Source organism: Rhinatrema bivittatum, chromosome 4 (assembly GCF_901001135.1).
Source record: "Rhinatrema bivittatum chromosome 4, aRhiBiv1.1, whole genome shotgun sequence".
NCBI classification, from domain to species: Eukaryota; Metazoa; Chordata; class Amphibia; order Gymnophiona; family Rhinatrematidae; genus Rhinatrema; species Rhinatrema bivittatum.
Window position 1 is genome coordinate 46,336,676 of NC_042618.1, and position 24,619 is coordinate 46,361,294.

Consider the following 24,619-nt stretch of genomic DNA (forward strand, 5'->3'; position numbering starts at 1 on the left):
GTTCTTTTGGTGATTGACAGCATTAAGTGCTAAAATATTTTCTGGCATTTAAATGTGACATCTGTTCAAATCCTAACTGCATTTTGGGAACAATAAGATATAAAGTTTCACTTCTTGTAGCTACATACGACTACAAAAACCACTGTAACATGGGGGACATTATATAACAAGTGAATTTATGAACTAGATGCTATGCTGCAGATATATATATACACAGACTTTTCTGGAAGAAAAACCAGAAGTTATTTTCCCTATTTGAATAAAATATCAAATGAGTAAAAATGGAAGATCAATGTTTGACATTCAACCTCAACTGTAAAAAACTGAGGACCTTATTGCATGTGCTATATTTATATCTGAAGAGACACTGAAAAGTTCCCACTATCATATGAAACACCCTTTTAGTTTTAGCATGTTTGGGAGGTAGGTAAGAAAGGGTGGATCAATAAATGCTTCTTTAACCAATTTACTACTAATGTATTTAAAAATCCAAACGTGGATGTTAGACTTCAGCTAATCAGAGCTGGATTTTTGGCTTCACATCTATTTAGTTTAGGAGGTACATTGTGCCACTGGTAAGGGAAGACTGAAGTTTAAGCTTCAAGTTCAAAGGAAAAAATGAATGAATTAGAACCTCCAAGTCAGAATTTCAATGTTCTAGGGAGCTAATATCTCCAATTACTTTGTCACAAAATGCCTACCAGGCCAGCATGTGTAAATGCTTCAAATGGTTGAGAAAAAGGTAAACTGTCTGGCTCGGCTGAACTTAAAAAAAAAAAAAAAAAGTTTACAGTCCTAACAGCTACCTTCTTTACAATTTTTGCTTTTCTCCAGGCTAAAAGTGTCAAATATGAAAGTATTTCTCCTAAGCAACTTTCACCATTATAGATGGTAAGTGAAATGAATGTGTATGAGAAGCCAGTGCTAGTGTGGTGCTCCAGAAAATATAAACAGCTTGAGCAAACCATATTCAGAGGTGGTTTTTAAAAAGATGCAACATGGATCTTGAAAAAGGGCCTGCAGCTTACCTAAAATGTGAAAGTATGTTTAGCTCATACATTTTCAGACCATATGTCAAAAATAAAAAAAAAAAAGCACCTGATCTGTGCTTGACTGCTTCCTGGGTTACAGGTATTAACCTTTTAGATCCTGCTCATTGAAGGATTTATTTCTTGATGCCCCTTTTTACATATCTTAGTTAACTAGACCCAAATATGGTATAAATGTTATAAAAAGTTTGCAAGTAATTGAAAGTATACAAAAAAATGTTCCACTTGTGGAACTTTGGTACCTAAAAGGTTAAGACACAAAAGCAGTTTACATGCTGAAACACAGCTACATATTCTAGTCATGTCTCCCCTCTCAGAATTTGAGAAGGGTGACCATTTTTAGATGTGTCTAGGGTTTAAGTAATGCAAGTATAAAAGCAAGTTTGCTTACCGTAAAATGGTGTTTCCCTAGATAGCAGGATGAATTAGCCATGCTGTCATGGGATCTGTCAATCAGGTCCGGGAGGTGGAGCTTGTCAAAGCAGAGATTAGAGTTTTGCTCTCTGCGGCTGCGTGCGTGTTCCCACGCAGGAAAGTAACAATCTCCTCAGTCTGTGATTAAGCTGTAGTGTAGTCGAAGACTAGGTGACTGCCAGGGAGAAGGGTGGGTCAGCATAGTTAATTCATCCTATCTACGGAAACACTGTTTATGGTAAGCAAACTTGCTTCTCCCCCCCCAAATCGATAGCAAGGCTGAATTAGCCATGCTGTCATGAGAGTCCCAAGCTCCTGATCACGTTGTTTGATACATATGTTTATACGTGATCTTTGACAGTGTGGCAGTCACTGTGGACAGGAGGATAGAGATTGCAGTATTGCATGCTCTATCTTTGCATCAGTGGCTGCTTGTTGATCAAGGTAGTAGTGAGATGTGAAGGTATGAAGCGATGACCATGTAGCTGCCTTGCAAGTGTCTATGGGTTGCACATTCTTTAGGTGTGCCATTGAGGCTGCTACTGCTCTGACTGTGAGCTTTAGGCTCTGACTGTAGCTGTAGTTTGTCGTAACAGAATTTGGTGCACTGAGCTATCCAGCTGGAGATGGTGTGTTTAGCCACTGGTAATCCAGGTACCTTTGGGTCAAAGGAGACAAAGAGTTGAGAAACACAGGAGTCAGAGTTTGTCCTCTTTGTAGTATGCTAAAGCTCTTACAATCTAGTGTGTGCAGTAGTTTTTCCCATCATTTGCGTGAGGTTTAGGGAAAAGGTGGGTAATTCCATGGTCTGATTGAGATGGAATTGAGAAACCACTTTTGTTAGGAAGGATGGGTGAGTTCGGAGAACTACCTTTTGGTGATGAAATTGCAAATATGGGGAATAATGGACCAAGGCCTGTAATTCACTAACTCTTCGTGCTGATGTTACTGCAACCAGGAATACAACTTTCCATGTGAGGTATTTAATATGTGCAGAGTCCATGGGTTCAAATGGGAAAAGCATGAGCTGTTCCAGAACTATGTTGAGGTACCATGGAACTGGAGGCTTAGTGATCGGAGGATGGTGAGTTAACCCCTTAATGAAGTGAGATAGTAAGGGGTGATTGGATATCTGTATATTAACTGGTCTATGATATGCCCCTATGGCACTGGAGATGAATTCTGATGGATGATGCTGCTAGACCAGCTGTATATAGTGTATAAAGGTAATCTATGAGCAATTCAGGTGAGCAGTCTAATGGTGATTCACCTTTGGAAATGCACCAGGTAGAGTAGTGTTTCCATTTATAGCTATAAATTCTCAGTTTCCTGGATTCTAACAAAATGAATTGTGCCGAAGTGGAAACTCCTTGTTCTGTTAAAAGAAGCCTCTCAATCTCCATGCTGTCAAGTGGAGAGATGAGTAGCGGGTGTAGAAGTATCTCTTGATCCTGGCAGAGAAGATCCTGGCAATTCGGTAATCAAATTGGATTCATGATGGATAGTCTGAGAAGGAAACTATACCATGGTTGCCTTGGCCAGGCCGGTGCAATGAGTATCAGTTGAGCTTTGTCTGCTATGCATTTTTGAATTGTTATGAGTGGTATGGGAGGAAAGGCGTACAGGAGGTCTGTCGTCCACGGGATGAGGAAGGCATCTTGAGCGATCCTGAATTGGCTTAGTCTTATCAAGCAGAAGTTGGGAACTTGAGCATTGATCTCCGTTGCAAAGAGATCTATCGAAGGTGTCCCCCACTGCATGAAGATGTCTTGGGCTACATCCGAATTGAGTGTCCATTCGTGAGGATGAAAGATACGGCTTAGCCTGTCTGCTCTTGTATTTGCCATGTCTGGTAGATAAGTTGCTTGTAGATGTATGCAATTCCAGTAAGTGTGTTCGAAGATTCAGGGTCTCTTTGCAGAGGGACCATGAACCGGACCCTTGTTTGTTGTGTAACACATCACTACTTGATTGTCCATGTAGATCATGACCCTGCATCCTTCCAGGTGGTCTTGGAACACTTGTAATGCATTCCGAATTGCTCTGAGTTCCAATAAATTTGTAGGTTTTGTTCCGAGATTGTCCATAACCCTTGTGTTTTGTAAGTCGAGATGTGCTCCCCATCCCTTGCAAGACGCATCTGTGGTTAAGACCGTGTTGTGAAAAGGGGAACTGAACAATGCTCCCTTGGACAGGGTGGAGTCTAGGAGCCACCATGTTATATCTTTTTTCATTTCGGTCAACGATAATTTGTGTCAATGGTTGTGAGTGTTTCCATTGGTGTTTTAGTCCCCATTGCAGGCGTCTCATGTGTAGCCTGGTGTTGGGAACCTTGAAAATCGCCGCTGCCATGTGGCCTGGGACTGCTAAAACCTGTCTTGCTGACGGTCTCAGAGTATGGTTCAAGGTATGTAAAAAAAATAAATAAATAAAAAAAGTACGGAATTGTGAAATTCTGTCGCTTGGTAGGTATGCCCTGTTGCAAGTGGTGTCCAGGCATGCTCCTATGAACTGTAACTTTTGTTGATTGTAGGTGTGATTTCTGAAAATTGATCCATCCTAATTCCTATAAGCATTGTATCACCCGATGGAGGTGATAGAGTAAGATATTTGGAGTTGGGGCAATTATGCTGAGTCCATCTGTCTACACTAATGAAAAGGAGATTATCAGGTAAGTAATCTCAACATTTCCTGGCGTGTAGCCAGATGGACTCAGAACGAATGGGATGTACAAAAGCTTTACTCCCAGCCCGGGTGGGAGGCTGCCTGAGGATGGTGTAGGACTGCCCTCGCAAATGTGGTGTTCTCCCTGGCCTGGACATCCAGACGGTAGAACCTGGAAAAGGTATGGAGGGAGGACCATGTCGCCGCTTTACATATTTCTGCAGGCGACAGCATCCTGGATTCTGCCCAAGATGCTGCTTGTGCTCTGGTAGAATGAGCCTTGACTTGAAGAGACTGTGACTTCCTGGCCTCTACGTAAGCTGCTCTGATAACTTCTTTAATCCAGCGGGCGATGGTGGGCCGAGAGGCCGCTTCACCTTGCTTCTTTCCGCTGTGTAGGACGAATAGATGGTCTGTCTTGTGTCAATTCCAGATATCTGGGCAGCAATCTGCCAATGTCGAGATGGCGTAGTAAACGCCCTTCTGATTTCTTCAAACCTGCCGTAGTAGGCAAGGATATGGTTTGGTTTAGGTGAAATTGTGAGACTACTTTAGGAAGAAAGGAGGGAACAGTGCGAAGATGGATAGCCTCTGGAGTGATTCTGAGAAAGGGCTCATGGCAGGACAGCGCTTGTAGCTCTGAGATGCGGCATGCGGAACACACTGCCAGCAGAAACACCATCTTCAAAGTGAGAGAACGGAGGGACAGGCCCCAAAGGGGTCTGAAGGTGGATCCCGCGAGGAAATCCAAAACTAGGTTAAGGTTCCACAAGGGCACAGGCCACTTCAGTGGCGGACTAATGTGCTTGACTCCTTTCAGGAAGCGAGAAACATCTGGATGCCTGGCAATGGTCTTGCCATCCCTCCTGGGACCGCAGCAAGACAGCGCAGCCACCTGAACCTTGATGGAGCTTAGGGAGAGACCCTTCTGAAGCCCATCTTGTAGAAAATCCAGAACAATAGGAATTGTGGTCGCATGTGGATTGGTGTCGTGAGTATCGCACCAGTCTTCAAATATTATCCAGATCCTTACGTAGGTGAGGGATGTGGAAAACTTGCGGGCTCGGAGAAGTGTATCTATCATGGGCTCCGAGTAACCTCTTTTCTTCAGTCTAGCCCTCTCAATGGCCAGACCGTAAGAGAATTGAGCCGGATCCTCGTGGAGGATGGGACCTTGACGAAGCAGGTCCCTGAGAGGAGGCAGGGGAAGGGGCTCCCCTGCCAGTAGTCTTCTCATGTCCGCGTACCAGGGTTTTCTTGGCCAATCTGGTGCCACTAGAAGAACTAGGCCCCGGTGCTTCTGAATCTTGTGGATGATGGCGCCCAGCAGAGGCCACGGAGGAAAGGCGTATAGCAGAGTCCCTGGAGGCCACAGCTGAACCAGGGTGTCGATCCCTTGTGAGAACAGATCTCGCTTGCGGTTGAAGTATCTGGGGACTTGAGCATTGGACTTGTCCGCTAGTAAGTCCATGTCCGGAATCCCCCAGTGTGGGTGACAGCTGCCATTCCCCCAGATTTAGGCTCTCTCTGCTGAGGAAGTCTGCCGTGGTGTTGTCCTTCCCGGCAATGTGGACGGCGGAGATGTCCTGAAGATTTGCCTCTGCCCAAGTCAATGGGGCTATCTCTAGAGATACCTTTCTGCTTCTGGTTCCGCCCTGGCGGTTGATGTATGCCACCATGGTGGCGTTGTCTGACATCACTGACTGCTCTGTTCCTCAGTCTGTGAGCAAATTGCAGGCAGGCTAGCCGGACTGCTTGTGCCTCTAGACGGTTGATGTTCCACCCTGACTCTTCTCTGTTCCACCGCCCTTGTGCAGTGAGTTCTTCGCAGTGTGCTCCCCAGCCGCTCAGGCTGGCATCTGTGGTGAGCAGAGTCCATGTGGGGGGAGGACATCTTCGACCCCCTGCTCGTGTGGTTGGACTGCAACCACCACCGTAACTGGGCCCGCACTCTGGCCGGCAGAGGTAGGTGCGTGGAATAATTCCGGAAGTGGGGGCTCCAGCGAGAGAGCAGGGAGTGTTTTAGAGGTCTCATATGGGCCCTTGCCCAGGGCACCACTTCCAGGGTGGAGGCCATGAGGCCGAGAGCCTGCAGATAATCCCAAGCTATGGGCCGGCTGGCTCCCATCAAGGACCGGAGACGCGTCTGAAGTTTTAACCTTCTCTTGGTAGTGAGACTGACTGTGTCTGTCGGGGTGTCTAACTGTACTCCCAGGTATTCCAGTGATTGGGAAGGCTGTAGGCAACTTGTGGAGGTTGACTACCCATCCCAGGCTTTCCAGAAGGGCGATCACGCTGTTGGTTGCCCGATGGCTCTCCTCCCGTGATTTCGCCCTGATTAGCCAATCGTCTAGGTAGGGATGGACGAGGATTCCTTCCCGTCTGAGCGCCGCTGCTACCACTACAACCACCTTGGTGAAGGTCCATGGTGACGTGGCTAACCCGAAGGGCAGAGCCCAGAATTGGAAGTGGCGTCCCAGAACCTTGAAGCGTAGGTAGCACTGATGATCTGGATGGATCGGGATATGCAGGTAGGCTTCTGCCAAGTCCAAGGCCGTGAGGAATTCTCCTGGCTGGACTGCGGTCTTGACTGAGCGCAGAGTTTCCATGCAAAACCTCGGGACCCTTAAGTAACGATTGACTGACGAGGTCCAATATGGGCCGGAAAGTGCTCTCTTTCTTGGGTACCATGAAATAAATGGAATAGTGTCCAGAATTAGTTTCCCAGGCAGGTACTGGGATGATGGCTTTCAAGGACAGGAGCCTCGCCAGGGTAGCTTCCAATGCTGCCTTCTTGTGTATGGGACACGAAAATTCCACAAACCTGACCGGAGGGAGATTATGAAAGTCCAGATAATACCCCTCTCGGATGATGGAGAGGACCCACTGGTCCGACGTAATCTCGACCCATCTGGGGTAGAAGAGGGTTAACCTGCCCCCTATGGCTCCGTCCCCCAGATGGATCGGCTGATTCTCATTGGGAGGCGCAGCCGGGACCTGTACCCGAGCCGGCTCCCCTCTTGCGCTGCTTGTTCCGAAAGGACTGGTTCCTGGCCTGAGGATGAGGCGCCTGGTAGCGACTCTTATAGGGAGTGAAGTGCTGGGAGCTTCTACCTCTGGAGGGCCTTGGAAAGGCACGCTGGTTCCTTCTGAACCAATCTTCTGGCAGTCGAGGTACTGGAGAGGTGCCCCATGTGCTGGCCAGTTTATCCAGGTCGCTGCCAAACAGGAAAGAACCCCTAAAGGGCATTCTGGTGAGGCGTGTCTTCGAAGGCGCATCGGCTGACCAATTCCATATCCAAACTGCCCCCTGGCAGCTACGGAGGATGAGACCCCCTTGACTGTTGTACGGACTAGGTCTGATGCAGCATCCGTGAGGAACGAGCGAGCTGACTCCATGTCTGTTGCCGGAGCATTGTTCCTGACCTGTGACAGACTGAATAACGGCATATGATTTATCAGTGACCGTATAACCACAAACAGTGGCGTTCAGGGCTACCAAAGACAAAGCCCATTTTATATGAGGTTTCTCTGGCTACACGAATGAGACTACATGGTATCAGCATTCAGTAATATATGATGTCATTTTGAATATACATTATAAAGAATACGTCATATTTATACAGTTTCAATATTATAAGACAGGAACGCGTCACCACTGTGCAGCAGGTTGCGATCCGCAAAGATAGAGCTGCCACCTCAAAGGTCTGTTTCAGGATGGCATCCAGGCGGTCATGAGCCTCCTTGAGGGCCACCCCCCCCCCCTCAACTGGAATGGTAGTGCGCTTGACCACAGCGCTGACCAAGGCGTCCACCTGAGGGCACGCCAGCATCTCCTTGATTGCCGGTTCCAGAGGGTACATGCCCGTCAGGGCCCGACCCCCTTTGAATGAGGCTGCTGGTGCAGCCCATTCTAAATCTATCAATTGCTGTGCCGCTTGCAAGAAGGGAAAATGGCGGGCTGGAGGACGAAGACCTTCCAGCAGAGGGTTCTGCGTACAGGGCGCCGTAGTGCTGGGACCTGTAATATCCAACTCCGCCAGGCACTGAGATACCAGGTCGGAGAGATCTTCCTTGGGAAAGAACCTCCTCATGGTCCGATATGGCTCAATCCCTGAGGGAAGTTCCCCCTCCTCCGGGGGTTCGGACTCATCCTCCAAGACATCAGAGTCCGCCTGAACCGGACTGCTCGGAGGCGGGTGCCCATGAGAAGGGCGCGAAGGTCCAGGGGCAGGATCAGCTGGAGGAACAGCAGCAGCGGCCGCAGCAGCAGGGCCTGGACGGGAGGCTGACTGCATCTATACAAAGGCATGAATCCCCTTAAAGAGATCCACCCAGGAAATGGAAGCGGTCTCTAGTCGTCAGAGTACCAGGTCCCCCGGGATTCCTGGTTGTTCGAGACTGCCTGCTAGACCCGGGGTGGCCCCTGGGGAAACTGTCAGCAAACCTCGGTTGAGACTGGTCCTGGCCCGAGGCTCCCACTGCCTCCTCACATTGGGCACAAAAGGGAGTCTGGCTCCTCGCTATGTGTGGCCCTAAGCTGGCATGCTGAGCAGAGGCAGACTGCTTTAATGCCAGAATCAGGAGGTGCCGCCGCTGAAGACGCTGAGGCGTTCTGTTCCATTGAAGAAGATACACTTAATATGCGGCAGCAATATACTCTCAATGATAACCAATATGCACTGATTAGTATGCGATTAGCAACATATGCTCAATGCTATCCAATATGCGCTCATTAGTCTGCGGTCAGCAATATACGCACAATAATCTGTGCTCAGTAGTGTACAATATACGCTCAAGGATATCCCATATGTGCTTAAGCATAGACAGGCGCCTATCATGGGCGCTCAATACCTGAACAATGGCAGACAAAATGGCAACCTCCACAGCATGCCACATGCAGACAACGCCGCCAATCCTCGTTCCTCGGAGACCAAAAAGTAAGATGTACGCCTTACCTGATCTTCGGCGCTTCCCGGTTGGAACCCAGGCGGTCTCCGGCTGCGGGGGGAGAGGGCAAGTACCTTCACCGCTGCCTCGTCCACGCCGGGACCGAGGCGCCTCTTTCGCCACGCCCGAGCCCTTCTCGCCCGGGGGCTACGTCCCTGCCGCGATTCGGCCACCGGACCGAGATCTTAAACCTCCGGGGGATCGCGGCAATCACCCCGGGAAACTCAACTGGGGGAGGGACCCCAAGGGCATCACCGCAGGAGTGCGGGGCTCGATGCTCCTGAAGAAGTTTAGTAAGAAGAATATAGAAAGTAGATTGGAAACACGCTCAGCGAGCGTGCAGGCTCTCCAAACTGCTTTGGAGACGGAAATTACTGAGTTGCTATGCTTCCTGTGGGGGTATATATACCCGTGCTGACGTCAGATCCGTCTCCAACTGCTAGCACGAGCATACTATACTCATTCGTTCTGAGTCCATCTGGCTACACGCCAGGAAATATGGGTTTTGTGACAAATTGGAGTAGGTAGCCGTGACGTACTCTCTCCAAAACCCATTGATCGGATGTTATCCTCTCCCAGGCAAGAATGAATTCTGCCAGGAGGTGCTTGATGTGGTGGTGGCTGTGTAACTAAAAAGATTGAGTTGATTTTACTGCAGTAGCCGGCTGTTGTGCCTGCTCTCTGGTTATGTGGTTTACCTCTACGTTGGTTTGAGGTATTCTGTTGTGGAGCAGGATGCTGGTAAGCCTGTGTACGAAAGGACTGGTAAGATCTGTAGGGTCTCCTGGCAAATGATTGCCAGCGAGTAGATCCAATATAAACGACGTGTGGTCGAACAGTGAGGATGTAATGATTGTACTGCTAGAGCTTCCTCTTTCAGTTTACCTACTGTTTCCTGGACTCGTTCTCCAAACAGGTTCTCCTGAACATGGGAGGTTTGTTAGTTTGTGCAAATCTTCACTTATCGAACTTGAGCATAACCATGCTAGTCTGTGGGCTGCAATGGCTGTTGCAGATGCCCTGGAAGATGTTTCATATGCTTCATAGATTGACCTCAAAAGGTGTCAAGGACACTCTTCCATATCATGAAGAGGCAGAGGTATCTGATCTGCAGTCAAGGAAAGCATACCTTTTATAGCTTGTATGCACTCATAGGTATTGTACCATGTAGAATTGATGGTGCATAATTCGGGCATTTAACATTGAGTTATGGTATATTTTCCTGCCAAACATCTAAATATTTGTCGTCTTTACCTGGAGGAAATGAAGAATGCGACTATTCTTAAATCTTTGAATTGCCGACTACTACAATTGAAGCATGAGGTAATTGTGGTATAGAGTATGGTGATATTGTCCTCATACGGAATTTTATGTCAGTCTACCTGGAAACTGCTGAGATTGCATAAGGTGTTTCCCAGGATTTCTGTAAGACGGAATGCAGGAGTTCTTGTGGTGGAAGAGATGTTGGTTCTCCTGGAGTATCGAAAATCTTTAGGAGACCAAGGGTTTCTGACCTAGGGTCTGTCTTTTTGGACCTCTAGATGCAGTATTGTACCCAATTTTTCTAGAATTGGGGGTAAGGTCTTCTGGAGGGGAATACGGCTCCTGAGGTTGTTCCTGCGGATCCGATGGGAATCCCATAGATGGGGATGTTTGTGAAGGAGAATCAAAAGATGTATCCTGGTTATAATTTGGTGAAGCTGGTCTGTTTGCTATGGGAGATGTCTGAGGCTCTGACAGTTCTGTATTAGTCTGTGTCTTATGTTCCGGAGAACTGACAGAGGCAATATTAGTCATTTTGCATGATGACTGAAGAGTTTCATAAAATCCTGCTAAGGATTGGGACAATTGATAAAATGCCTCTTTCGTACGAGGGGGCATTATTGTACAATCTGGTTCTTGTGACTCATATGCTTTAGGTTGCATTGGAGTGTTCTGAGGTAAAGTACTGAATACTTTATGAACTGTTTGTCGCATATTATGTCCATTGAATCCTCTGAAGCTGTAGAAATGTTAGAGGAAGCATTTTGTATTACCTCTCTGTGGGAGAAGGTATTTGAAGTTAGTACATGAGATGATTTAGAAGTCGAAGGGCTTACTTCCCATGTTGCACACCTCTTTGCCGATTTGTTGTGGTGGAAGTGCCGTGAGTGCTTATGAGAATAGTGTGACGATAAGTCTGTATGACCTCTACGTGAAGATGGTGATTGCTTTCTTTTTATTGCGAATTCTGAAGTAGCTCTCAAAGGGAGGGAAGTACCCGAACGAGGTGGGGTTATCGATAGAGAAGTGGAATAAGACATTTGTGAGGGTCCACGTCGTCGCTTCAACTCATGTTGTATTACATGAGATGTGTGTTCCTGTGTCTTGTGCGCGGATCTAGGCTTGTGCACATATCTTTGTCTCCATGCGTGCAAGAATTATCGGTGCAGATGTCTCCGGCGCCTTGCGCACAGATATGTCTGGCACCGGGCATGCAGGTGTCTGCGCCAGGCGTGTGACTTCTGCGCCTTGCGCGATGAAATATTCTGCGCCATGTGTGCAGGGTCCTTCGGTGCCATACGCACAAGTGTCTTTGGCGCCATGCGCGCAGAAGGGTTAGGCGCCAATCCTTCATTGTTATGCGCAGTCATTGTTTTATGCGCATAAGGCATCTTAGGCGCAGAAGTCCTAGATGCCAAGATTTTTGGCACCAGTGTCTTGAGCCGGCAATTCTGGCTCTATGGATTGCTTAAAATCCAGTGCCTTTGCCAGCTTGCTTCGTCCTTACCTCCAAGACTGGAGGATTGAGGATCCTACGATGATGCCCTCTTTTTTTGAGGGAGCCGTAAGATTGCAGGGCCAGGTGACTAATGAGCCTCCGATGGCTCCGGAGAGGCAAAAGGTTCCTGAAGCCTGTAGGCCAGTTGTTTCAGGGCTCGGAGACATCCTTGAACAAATTCACAATTGTGATCTGGCCCTAGGCATCGGTAACATCGGTCATGGCCATCCGTGACTGACATTATCTTGCTGCAATTACAGGGTTTAAACCCCGATTTGGACTTTTTTTTTTTTTTTTTTTTTAACAACGCCGAGGAGAACAGCTCCGCGTGTGATCCTGCGCGCGGAAAGAACAGACTGAGGAGATTCCGTAACTTTCCTGTACGGAACACATGCGCAGCCGCAGAGAGCAAAACGAATCTCTGCTTTGACAAGCTCCACCTCCCGGACCTGATTGACAGATCCCGTGCCAGCATGGCTAATTCAGCCCTGCTATCGACAGGAAAAAAAAAGTGTTGCACTAAATTGTTTATATTCTGCCTTCAAATGCTCAAGTAATTGCCACAATTTTGGAAAGTAGTCTGCACAGTAAAATCATGTCTAAACATACCGCTCTTCTGGAGTATCCACATGAAATGTTCTTTCAATTACTGTGGTCCACTGGAGGCATCGAATAATGAAGGTATTTGGTTTGGGTCGTTCAGTCTTCATCAGCTGACATTCTATCACAAAAAGGAAGTAGTCAGAGTACATAGGCACATTTAAAAACCAATCAATTGCCTCAAAATGTTTGAGATGAACGGCAACAAATCAGAACTACCATGTCCTGGTTTCATCACTAAATCTGATTTACAAGTGTTTGTGTATCTTACTTGTTTCAGGGCATTTTTAACTTTTCACAAGTTTGCAAACCCAAAAGAAATGTTTGGAACCTTGGTAACATTTTCACCATTACAGAGAAGTTATGAACATGAAAAATGAATTTTTCATAATTATACATGTTTGGCTGTTTTATTGGTCAATACAGCCAGAATTTAAGTCAGTTATTCAAACTTCAGTGACTGAATTTTAGGTTGCCACACTGGTGCTACTGTGGCAATCTCTGCCAACAGTGCAGAGTGTAAGTGAGGATACTGCCTTACAATACCAGCTGGTTGTCTTGTCTGGGGAGGAGGTTCTCTGGAAGAAAACATGACTGTAGTGAGAGAGGGAGTCTCTATTCTTCCCCAAAGTATAGAAGTATCTTTAGTTCTTGAGGGCAGTAAAAGCAAGTTTGCTTACTGTAAACATTTCTGTAGATAGCAGGATGAATTAGCCATGCTGTCTGGGACATCACCCTGGCGGCCCAAAGCAGAAACTTCCCACAGATACAGAGCTGTGCTCTGCGTGTCTATTCCTGCACGATGACCTGTTAGAGCATACACAAGCAGCGAATAAAGAAACTGAGAAAGGGATAGAATGAGTAACGACTGACCAGTGAGAAGGTTGGGACGCATGGCTAGTTCATCCACTTAAACGGAAAACACTTTGCTTACTGTAAACTTGTTTTCCCCATCTAAGTAGGCTCAATTAGCAATGCTGTCTAAGTCCCCAGCAATTGGTTTCAGGAGTAAGCAGAGTTGCTTACCTGTAACAGGTGTTCTCCCAGGACAGCAGGATGTTGGTCCTCACATATGGGTGACATCGATGGAGCCCTAGCACAGAACACTTGTCAAAGTTTTTAGGGCGCAGAGGTCCAGTATAGGACATATGCTGCCTGGCTTTTTTGGAATTAGAAAATACCAGGAGTAGAACCCTTTTCCTCATAGTCAGAGAATCAGTTCCACGGTATTGGACTGCAGGAGGATCAAGAGTTCCACCTCGAGAAGTGGAGTATGGTCTGAGACTCCATGCCGGACATGGAGGAGAGTCCGGCGGTAGCATAAGGAAGTTTAGATGGTAACCCTGGGCAACCACAGAAAGGACCCAGTGATGATTAAGTGCCATGTGCTGGCAAAGTGGCAGAAGTACACCCCCTCCCCAACAGGAAGAGATGTTAAGAGGTGGGGGTTGACTGCTGCTCTCTAGACAGGAGTAAAAAACAGACAGACCAGACCAGTCTGCAGGGCTGGTTGGGCTTTTGAGGCCTGAGTTGTCGAGGCTGTCCCATTTGAGATGGTCTGGGTGGCTAAGTATGGGATGGAGGAGGGTAATACCTATGCAATTTGTAGGATAGTCTCCTAGGTTCATTTCTAAATGGCCTCTTGGCGGTAGACGAGACATCCAAGGGAACAGTGGACAACTGGCGCAAGGTCTCATGATGATCTTTAATTGCACCAATATCTCAAATTCTCAGACTGTCCCCTTTGCATAGAAGATCTGCCAATCTGTCCTGGACTTCCCAGAGCAGGTCAGAAGATTTAAGCCATGCCCAGCGTCTGGTGCTTATTCCTGCCGCTGAGACTCTGGAGGCAGTCTCAAAGATATATGCTGCTCTGACCTTGTGCTTTCCAGCAACAAGCCCTTCTTGGAGAATTAAAGTGAGTCCCTCCTGAAATTCTTCAGGCAGGGTTTTGGAGAAGTCCTGGACTTGTTTCCAGAGATTCCTCGAGTACTAAGTCATGTAAGTTACCTAGTTACCATGTAAGTTGCCATGTTATAATGTTGCCATGTTATAATGTACCATGTAAGTTGCCATGTTATAATGTAAGTTACCTAGTTTCAATGTAAAATAAGCAGTCCTCCTGCCTTATTAGTTTGTTTCATGTGAACCAATATGATATCTCGATCGAATGTCTGTATATAAAAACAGTTAAATAAATGTATAGCTGGTAGGCTGCTATGAGGTACCACAAATAAATAGTTTGGACTGATTTCTTATGCTATTTTCACATAGCCATAAATAGTATAACCAAATATTGTAGGACCCTTAGTCTGTATAGCAAACTCATTTAGTATGGGGTCACTATTTTAAAGCAATTGTATTTTGTTCATTTTTTTATATTGTCATTTTGTCTTTTTTGTCGAATAAAAATTCTCATGCTGACTAACTTCAAATTTCTATAAGAAATGGGAACAATGTTTCAAATGCAAACTGCAAATCTCAAGTCCCAATCCCAAAAATTTCAAAAGGAATACTCATCTCAAGATAACGACTCAAAGTCCCAATTCCCGATACGATTGTGTTTCAAACCACGAGGTCCTGCTACAGGGGAAATCACTTCTTCAAAACAGCATTGCTTTTCGTTCACAAAATCTTACATCCGTTCTGTCAGCACATTTCTTCCAACTGGCTATTTTCTAGGCAGACCGCATAAGAAAATGTGCATGGAGAGTCCTCTGACACTGAGCACTTCTGAAAACCAATTGACTTAAGAAAATGTGCATGGAGAGTCCTCTGACACTGAGCACTTCTGAAAACCAATTGACTTTTTAAAAAAAAAAAAATAAGGGCAGTGTGCGGTCAGACACCGATGAAAGTACCACCAGGAACAGACGGCAAAGAACGGAGGTAAAACTTACCGGCATCAGGGAGGTTGACAGGGAACTCCGGGACAAGGAAAATGTTTTTGAAGTTCATGAAAATTTCTGTGAGGAAAAAGTTGAGAAACTCACTGAGAACCATGAAAAACTGCTGCATACGGGGGGTGGGGGAGACTGAAGGGGGACCCCAGCTGGATGCAGGGTTAGTGGCATGCTCAGTGAGCCAGTCAAAGTTCTAGAAACTTTGACAAAAGTGTTCTGTGCTAGGGCTCCATTGATGTCACCCATATGTGAGGACTACCATCCTGCTTGTCCTGGGAGAACACCTGTAAGTCAATGAGCTTATTCCACAGGTTGAGGACTGGTATACAAGCAAACCCTTAGTGTGGACAGCTTTATGTTTGAGTAGCTAAATGCAATATAGCCTCTCCCATTGCTACATCTGATAGAGCTTGAGGCAATAACGAGCCATGATGGTATGCAGACTGCCAAGTAGCTGCTTTGCATATGTCTAGAATCTGCACAACCCTGAGGTGAGCTATGGAGGCCACTGTGGCTGAGTTGATGTGCTCACTCCATCTGGGAGTCTATCAATGAGATGAGTAGCAAAAGGGAATACATTGGAACAACCAGTTTGCTAGTGTCCATTTAGAAACTAGTAAGCCTAGCACATTTAAGATGCAAGAGAAAAAGTTGAGAACTGTTCTGGGGATTGAGTTCTCTGAAGGTAATAGGCTAGAGCCCTCTTGCACTAAGATATGAAGGACTGTCCATGGCATGTGGTTTTGGGAAGAAAGTTGGCAAGGTGATAGTCAAGTGAAAGGCTGAGATTGCTTTGGGGAGAAAAGCAGGGTGACTCAGAAGAACTGCAAATAAGGAGAGTAGTGCACTAAAGCTTGCAGCTCACTGACCTGTCTTGCAGACATGGCAGCCACTAGGAACAAGACCTTCCAGGTCTGATACTTCATTGTGGCAGAATGCATCAGTTCAAACAGCAGATGAATGAGTTTCTTTAAAACCAAAGTTGCTGTCCCAGGGAATCACCAGTTTGGTAATTGAGGGTCATAGTCTAATAGCACCCCTTCATGAAGCAAGACACCAAGGGATGAGTCTAGATGGATTTTATGTGCAGAGAGATGATACATTGCAATGGTACTGAGATGCAAATCTAGACTGCACCCCAGGCCAGAGGAATAGGACATATGGAGATACTGAATTTGCAAGCAGATCTTGACATGGCACACCAACTGGAGTATCTGTGCCATTTGCCTGCATAATTCCTTTCTTGTAGATTTGATAGGAAATCCATGAGGATATCTGAAATGGCTAGCAAGAGAACCAGGTGATCTAAGGTCTGCCTTTCAATTTCTAAACAGTCAGATGTAGAGAGGAGTGGAGTGAAGCAGCATGCCCTCCTGTGACAGAATATCTTCCCCATCTCCAAAGGGAATTTGTTATTGAACTGTACGAGGTAGGCGTACCACGGCTTTCTGGGCCATGCTGGCACAATGAAGATGAGATCTGATTTGACTAATGCATTTCTGGATCACTCACCCCCATATGGGGTATCTGTAGAATAGGTCCCCTCTCCAGGACAGTAGAAACTCATCTTTGGCAACCCTGCACATGCTTGGGTAGAGGGAGCAAGAACGCAGCAGCTCAGTGTTTGCTTCTGTCACAGTGAGGTCCATGCAGGGTGTTCTCTACTTCCTGAATAGTCTGTTTGCTACCTCCTGATTTAACACCCACTCGCAGGGGTGAAATATCCTGCCAAGTGTCTGTTCTTTATTCCCAGAAGATAAGACACTTGCAACTGGATGGAGCAGCTTAGTGCCCATTCCAAGATCAGAACTGTTTCCTTGCAAACTATCTTGGAACCAGACCTTCCCTTGTTTATGTAGGATATGGCTCCCTGGTTGTCCATGTAAGCTATTCCCTCTTCCCTTAAAGAGGCAAGTGAAGGTGTAGATTGGTTTATAGTCCTTATTTTAGCAGGTTGATCTGGAGGTTTCTCTCCTGTGGAGACCAGATTCCTTGTGTCTTCAGGTATAGCATGTGAGCTCCACACCCCCTATATGGATGCATCTGCCACAGCAATCTGGTGCTCCCATTTCCAGAACTCTGGGAGAGCGCCACCAGTCTGTCAGAAACCATTCAGTGAGTCATGAGAACTCACCACTACATTGGGTTGTTGTGCTGAGACCCCACTGTAGGCACCTCATATGAAGACAGGTGTATGGTATGACATAGCTGCTGCCATATGACCCAGATTTTTTTTTATTTTTTTTTTTTTTTTTTTTTTAGAATTTGACAGATTTGTGACTGACCCCCCTTAAAGTGTAAGCCAGCTTGCAAAGTCTATCTGCTCTGCTGGGAGGAAAGCTTCACAGTGCTGTGTGTTTAACATTTGATGAACCAAAGGTCTTGAATAGGGACTTTGAGATTTCTCGTAGTTTATTATGAACCCTAATTTTTCCAAGCAGGTAGTCTGCTGCAGGTGCAAAGTGTTTTGGGTTTTGAGGAGACTAGGAGCCAATCATCCAGGTAGGGAAATGTCTTGATTCCTTTGTGAAGGTGAGCCACAGCTAGGCATTTTGTGAACACTCTGGGAGCTGAGGATAGGCCAAAGGGAAGTACTCTATTGGAAGTGTTTTGTGCTCACTTGAAAGAAAAGGTACCACCATGAGGACAGATGCATGGGGAATATAGGTGTAGGCAGATTCAGAGAGCACATCCAGTCATTGGGATGCAGAATAGAATGGTTTTGGAGGGGATGTCATCTTGAATTTCTCCTTCTGAATAAAATTTAAGGCCTGAAGATCCAAAATGGGTCAGAAGCCTCCCCTTCAGAATGAGCAAGTATTGGGAGTAAAAACCTTGATTGTGCTGGCTGAGGCAATGGTTGGATTGCATGTTTGAGAAGCACTTTAACTTCCTGGTGAAGAACATGGTTCTGATCCCCAGGAGACAGATAGGGCAGTTGTGGGACTAAGTGGAAATTAGTGTGGTACAGAAGGATTCCCAACCAGAGAATCCAACAGTCTGATGTGATTGAGGACCATGCCTGGCAGAAGGAAGATATCCTTCCATCTATTGCTGACAAAGGCTGTGACCAAGCCTCAAATTGTTGTGGTTTTTGGTTAGGGCCCTGCAGCTGCTTCTGTTGGTTCTTGAACGACCCTGTTTGTGCTTTCTGTGGCTATTTGTCTTTGGTAGGTTACCACCTGGTAGGGGGTTAAACAGCCTGTACGGATGTCACTGGAAGTAAGGCCTCTTATAAATTTGCTGAACATATGGGACAAGGCAAACTGATTTAGCCAAAGGAAGTTTTGCTTCACCAGTTTGCTATTTTTTTTTTTTGAGCGCATAACACATATGGATAAAAGGTGACCCAGTTGATTGTCAAATGTTTTCTGGAAATCCAGATACACTAAGTCCCTCACAAGAGACTATTGTGGATTACCAACTGGTTGAGAGAAAACAGTAGGGCTAAATGAAGTTTTCCTCAATGGAAAAAAGGAGAATAGGAGTGCCCCAGGGATATGTTCTTAGTCTAAGGCTTTAATATATTTATAAATGACCTGGAAATGGGAACAAGTGAGGTGATCAAATTTGCAGATGACCATTATTCAAATTTGTTAAATTGCAAGAAGCTTGTGAGAAATTGCAAGAGGATATTGCAAAACTAGGAGACTGTACTTGTCAGCATTAAATTTTCCATTTGCATTCCCAAAGTGATGCACTTAGGGAAGAATAACTCAAATTATAGTTACATAATGCAAGGTTCCACATTAGGAGTCCCCACTCAAAGATGATCTAGGTGACATTGTTAAAAATACATCAAAATCTTCTACTCAGGGTGCAGCAGCAGCCAAGAAAGCAAATAGAATGCTAGGGATTATTAGGAAAGGAATGGAGATGAAGAACATAATGCCTCTATTGCTCCATTGTGTGACCTCATCTTGAGTATTATGTGCAGTTGTGTCACCACTTCAAAAGTGATAGCAGAATTAGAAACTGTATACAGAAGGGCAACCAAAATGATAATAGGGAAATTGTTCCATTCTCCTTTAAGAAAGGCTAAAGTTAGGACTCCAGCTTGAAGAGATGGCTGAGGGTAGATATGATAGAGGTCAATAAATGAGTGGAATGAAACGAGGCAACAAATCAGTTTACTCTTTCAAAAAGACCAGGGAACAATGAAATTAGTAGTACATTTAAAACTAGGATTTTTCTTTTATTCAATGTATAATTAAGCTCTGGAATTTGTTTACAGATGTGGTGATTAACCATTAAGGCAGTGTTGCAGAAATCCACTGCTTATTCTTGGGATAAGCATCTTTGAATCTAACTACCTCTTGGGATCCTGCCAGGTACTTGTAAACCTGGCTTGGCAGAACTTTGGTCTGACCCAATATGGCAAGTCTTATGTTCTTAAGGCTTGTAAGAATCAAAACAAAGTATAAAATAACTTAAGGGAATCAATTTTCAGAGGGTAATTTATGAAAACTGTGGGTAAACTTTTTCCCTGGTGAAAAGGCCATTTGAAAGTTGCTATTCCTAGCCTCTAAGTTTAAATACCCAGACTGAACAGCATGCAGACTTCTCTGCAGAGAAAAAAGGAGCAGGGCAAGTACATGCAGGGATTTCATTTTGAAATCCTCATGCACACCACACTTTGCACCTGCTTCAAAGCAGGTAAGTGCACAGCTAAAAGTACTGCTTTCCCCTGCCAGCCTGATTTTTCAATAAGCTACTTTCCCTTTGAAAGTTAGATTGCAGGTCTATAGGTATTGCTGCTGATTTCCTGCCAGGTTACATAGCTACCAAGCTGGAACTTTTGATCCTGCTTCCTAAGAAGCAAAGAACATAAGAACATGCCATACTGGGTCAGACCAAGGGTCCATCAAGCCCAGCATCCTGTTTCCAACAGTGGCCAATCCAGGCCATAAGAACCTGGCAAGTACCCAAAAACTAAGCCTATTCCATGTTACTGTTGCTAGTAATAGCAGTGGCTATTTTCTAAGTCCTTTTCCCCACTAAAGCTGGAATGAGTGTGGAGGCCAATTTTCAAATAGGCCAGTTTTTAAATAGCTTTGAAAGTTTCCCTCATGTTCAGTCTAGGTCAGCAAATATTTAATATTAAGTTTTATAAATATAAAAGATTGTTTGCATCATTTTGTCTCATGCAAAAATTAAGTGCAAAAGGGTCTGTAAAAGTTTGAGGCTGAAAAGGGACCACATTCCCTGAAGTGTTGGGAATCTACTCTAAAGCATCCTCAGCCAACCTATGGAGCAAGCTCAAGAATCTAACCTGGCTCTCCCCCAAGCCAATACACATCATTGCTGATATGCTACCATACTAGCCCTTTAAGGATATCAAAGAAGTTAGAAGTGGGAAGTCAATGTGAGAAAAACGAAGGTTAGCTGATAAACAAAAGTTTCCCCCGCCCCCACTAAAAACTTTGGATATAGAATGAGGCCCCGGACATACTAAATAGGCTACCAGTTATGGCTTTTTCTTGACATTACCATAGAAAAAACAATTTCACTATTCTATTCAAACAATGCTAGGTTTTAAATACAGGAAGAGTAAACTAATACATCACTTCTAAATTTGAATTGTTCATTCATTTGAGTTTGCAGATCCAGCAAGCTAAGTATGCAGCAAGATGAATAGAGATTTGTCAGTTAATAACCACTATAATTCAAGAATGTCACAAAATGTTTAGTGTACAATATGCCATCTAATTATACTGTTCAATCATAAGATTAGATACAAAAAAGATTTAAAATGTACATCACTAATGGCACATACAAGTTACAGTTTACAAGTAAAAAATGTTAAACATACTTTATCTGCATGGCTTATGTTAGGCTGAACATAACATCTCCTTCATAGTTTACAAGGATACTAAGGTTAGCGTTTGTTCAATTTGTCTTCATAGCCTACTAATAGATTGTGTAGAAGTCCAGTATTTGACTTGTATATTCCTGCACAGTTTGGGCAAGTCCAGCAGTAAAGAGACTATGTGGGATTCTATTTTAATTCTATGTGGAAGAGACAGGGTAGAACAGTCTGTGCCCTAATAATTCTCATAGAAGTGAGCCTATTTTTCTACAATTTGTTCCTTTAGTTTTGGTCTATAATGGGTTTGTCTAAAAGAAAACGTTTTCCACAATGCAGTAAAAGGTAGCAGAATTGCTCAGATCTTAATATAAGACCCAGAGTTTATGTGCCATCTTAAGGACAAGTATAATTACAAAGCATAAAAATCCTTACTCTCCTTTATAGATTTGAGTACTTGAAGGTACTCAGGCCAAGACAAGACAGAAGTTTGCTTACCATAAGCTGGGTTCTCAGACAGGATGAATTTGCTGTAACATGTGATGGTACCGCAGAGATCTTCATAGCTCAGTTTTCGCTCTGAGCATGACACATTCCCTTGCATACTCTGGTTTGCAAACCCTCAGTTGATTGTAGAGCTTGGCTTAAGCTAGGTAGCCAACTCTCCATGAAGGCAGATTGTCACTAAGCATGGCTAATTCATCCTTAGTAGAAGTCCATTTATGATAAACTTGCTTTCTCCACTGACAAGCAGGGCTGAACTACCCATGACACATGGGGAGTCCCAAGCTGAGAGTTGCAGTGGAGCACTTACTGAAGAAGTCATGTGGATGCCCCCACCCCCACATGGAATGGACCACTATGTGAACAGGTTGTACAAAATGGCTTGTGCAAAGTTAGTTCCTTCTTGATAGACCATCCGGACAGTAATTGGATGTGAAGGTGTGAACTGACTAAGCTAGAGCTTTACAAGTGTTTTCAATGGGCATGTCTCACAACTAAGCTACTGAGGTAGCTAGAGCTCTTTAGGCCTTGATAGAATCTGGAAGCCAGCCAGAACATAAAACATTATACAGTCCACTGGTAGGTGGACAGCATGTGCTTGGCAACTGCTATTCCCAGTCTGTTAACTTTGTCTTTCAAGCCTAAGACTGACTGTCGTTGAGTTCTCTTCAGGTATTATATTAAGGCCCTTTTGCAGTCCAGAAAATAAAGGTGTCTTCTCCATGTCCATGAGGTCATATTGGAAAGAACGTGAGCAAGTCAATGATTTGATTTAAGACAAAAAGCAGACTTGGCAGAACTTGGGGTGAGTAGCACCACTCTGGAAAAACTGCATATACAGAAGTAGTGAACCAGTGATCAAAGCTTGCAAGCAGACAATGACAACTAGGAACACTGCTTTACAGGTGAGGAACTTCAAGGAAGACTACTAATGACTCATAAGGTAGTTTCCTTAGCTGTGTCAATACCACATTGAGCTCCCATGGCACTGACAGCTTGGCAATGGGAAGTCTCATATGCCACAACCTCTCATGAACTTTGGCACTAAAGGATGCCTAGATATTTGCCATCCACTCAACATGGTAAGCCACAATGGCAGATGTACTTTGACATTGAGACCAGAGGGGAGAGAGAAGTACTGGAGCATCTGCCTTGGCTTGCAGTCAAATGGGTCCAAGAAGCTTGCTTGACATCAGGATGAGAATCTTTTCCCATTTAAAAACAAGTTTCTAGTTGAAGGCTTCCTGTGGATTGATCCTCAGCTTCCTTGAATAGGGATAGCAATGAGACTAGCAAGTGCTCAAGATTCATACTGTAAAGTTATGATAAACAACCTTTCCCCCGAGTTAAAAATCAGACTGGAGCCCAGAAGGATCAGAGAGCCAATTGACACCCAAATAAGGTACAGCCTATACTGGAGCAATGAGAATCAGGCACCTGATCCTTTAGTGCTGTCCACACTGTTCTGGCCACCAACAATGGAAGACTACAGTACACAGTTGTACTCATAAGCTAACATACCCCTGGCAGAATTTGTAATGTGTAGCATTTTAAAAAAGTGATCAGAAAACATTTCAAATTAAAATCATAGAATCACAATTAGACAAACCACAGCAATAAGGGAAGTTAGAAAACAGTCCTGTTCAAGTTTGCATACCCTTTGTTCTTAATATGTACTGCATTCTTACATTAATGAATGCTTGTGATAGTTGTGAATGAGGGCCTTTGTTTTCTCATGTGGTAAATATGCTCATTCCTCTTGGCAAAAGGTCTCCAGATCCTATACATTTTTTGTCTGTCTAGCATGAATTGCATGTTTGAGTTCTCCTCAAAGTGGCTCAATGTTGAGGTCAGGAGACAGATGGTCACTCCAGAATCTTCACTTTTCTTCTGCTGCAGCCACTGAAGGGTTGACTTTGCCTTCTGTTTTGGATCAGTGACATGTTGAAAAGTTCAAGTGCACCTCATGTATAGCTCCTGGCTGATGAATGCAAATTCTACAATATTTTCTCTGATAAGATGCTACATTCATCCTGCCATCAATTTTGACTACATTCCCTGTGCCACTGTAGCTCACCCCCACCCCCAAAACAGCAGATATCCACTATCATGCAGCAGGGATGGTGTGCTTTTCTTTATGGTCACAACCATAAATGCTATAAAGTACAATTTTGGCCTTATCACTCCAAGTTATTTTGTTCCAGAAGTTGAGGCTTCTCTAGGTGGCATGTGTGGGCTTTTCTGGCATCTTTGCGCTGCATCATATTTTTGTTCAAGTATCTTATTGTGCATGCTGAAACTTTCAGTGAAGCCTGAATTGCAGTGGAAGTTGCTTGTGAGCTTTTCTTTGCATCCAGACAAAATTTCATGGCAGTTGTCTGAAGCCAGTCTACAGTGTTTAACAGAACCCGTGATTTTCCTCTTCTTGATCAGAGTCTGAATAGTACTGATTGCATTTTCAAGTTTTTGGATATATCTTTAGATCCTTTTCCCAAATTATAAAGTTTAACTACTTTTGCTCTTTGCTCACAGATCCCTTGACAGTTTTTGCTTTCAATAGCCAGTCAGTACAGCACTGGATGAAATGCACAAGGGTTTCTCAAGAGCTAAGAAACTATACACAGACACTAATTACAATCAAACAAGGCACAGGTATGAATACTTACCTTTGCCATCTCAACCTGTGTATCAACTTGAGTATTATAAGCCCAAAAATTCAAGGTTATGAAAACTTGAACAGGACCACATTTTCCTTATTGCAATGGTTTAGTGATTGTGCTATGATTTATAAGTTCTCTTAAAATGCTATACATTAAGAATTCTACCAGGGGTATGCAAACAAGCACAACTGTATATAAGAACATAAGAAATTGCCATGCTGGGTCAGACCAAGGGTCCATCAAGCCCAGCATCCTGTTTCCAACAGAGGCCAAACCAGGCCACAAGAACCTGGCAATTATCCAAACAC

General features: G+C 44.7%; 1 protein-coding gene across 3 annotated transcripts in view; it reads right to left on the reverse strand.

Annotated features, from left to right (window-relative positions):
• The window catches only part of AKT1 (AKT serine/threonine kinase 1), a 305,064-nt gene that overhangs the window by 106,539 nt on the left and 173,906 nt on the right, over nt 1–24,619 (reverse strand). For 2 of the 3 annotated variants that reach the window (XM_029598073.1, XM_029598072.1), the window contains exons 4-5: nt 15,339–15,404; nt 12,448–12,559 (exon numbers count right to left, since the gene is read on the reverse strand). In XM_029598073.1, coding sequence (XP_029453933.1) covers nt 12,448–12,559; nt 15,339–15,404 — 178 coding nt within the window. The remainder of the gene's footprint in view (nt 1–12,447; nt 12,560–15,338; nt 15,405–24,619) is intronic. The other variant, XM_029598074.1, reaches the window with a different exon arrangement.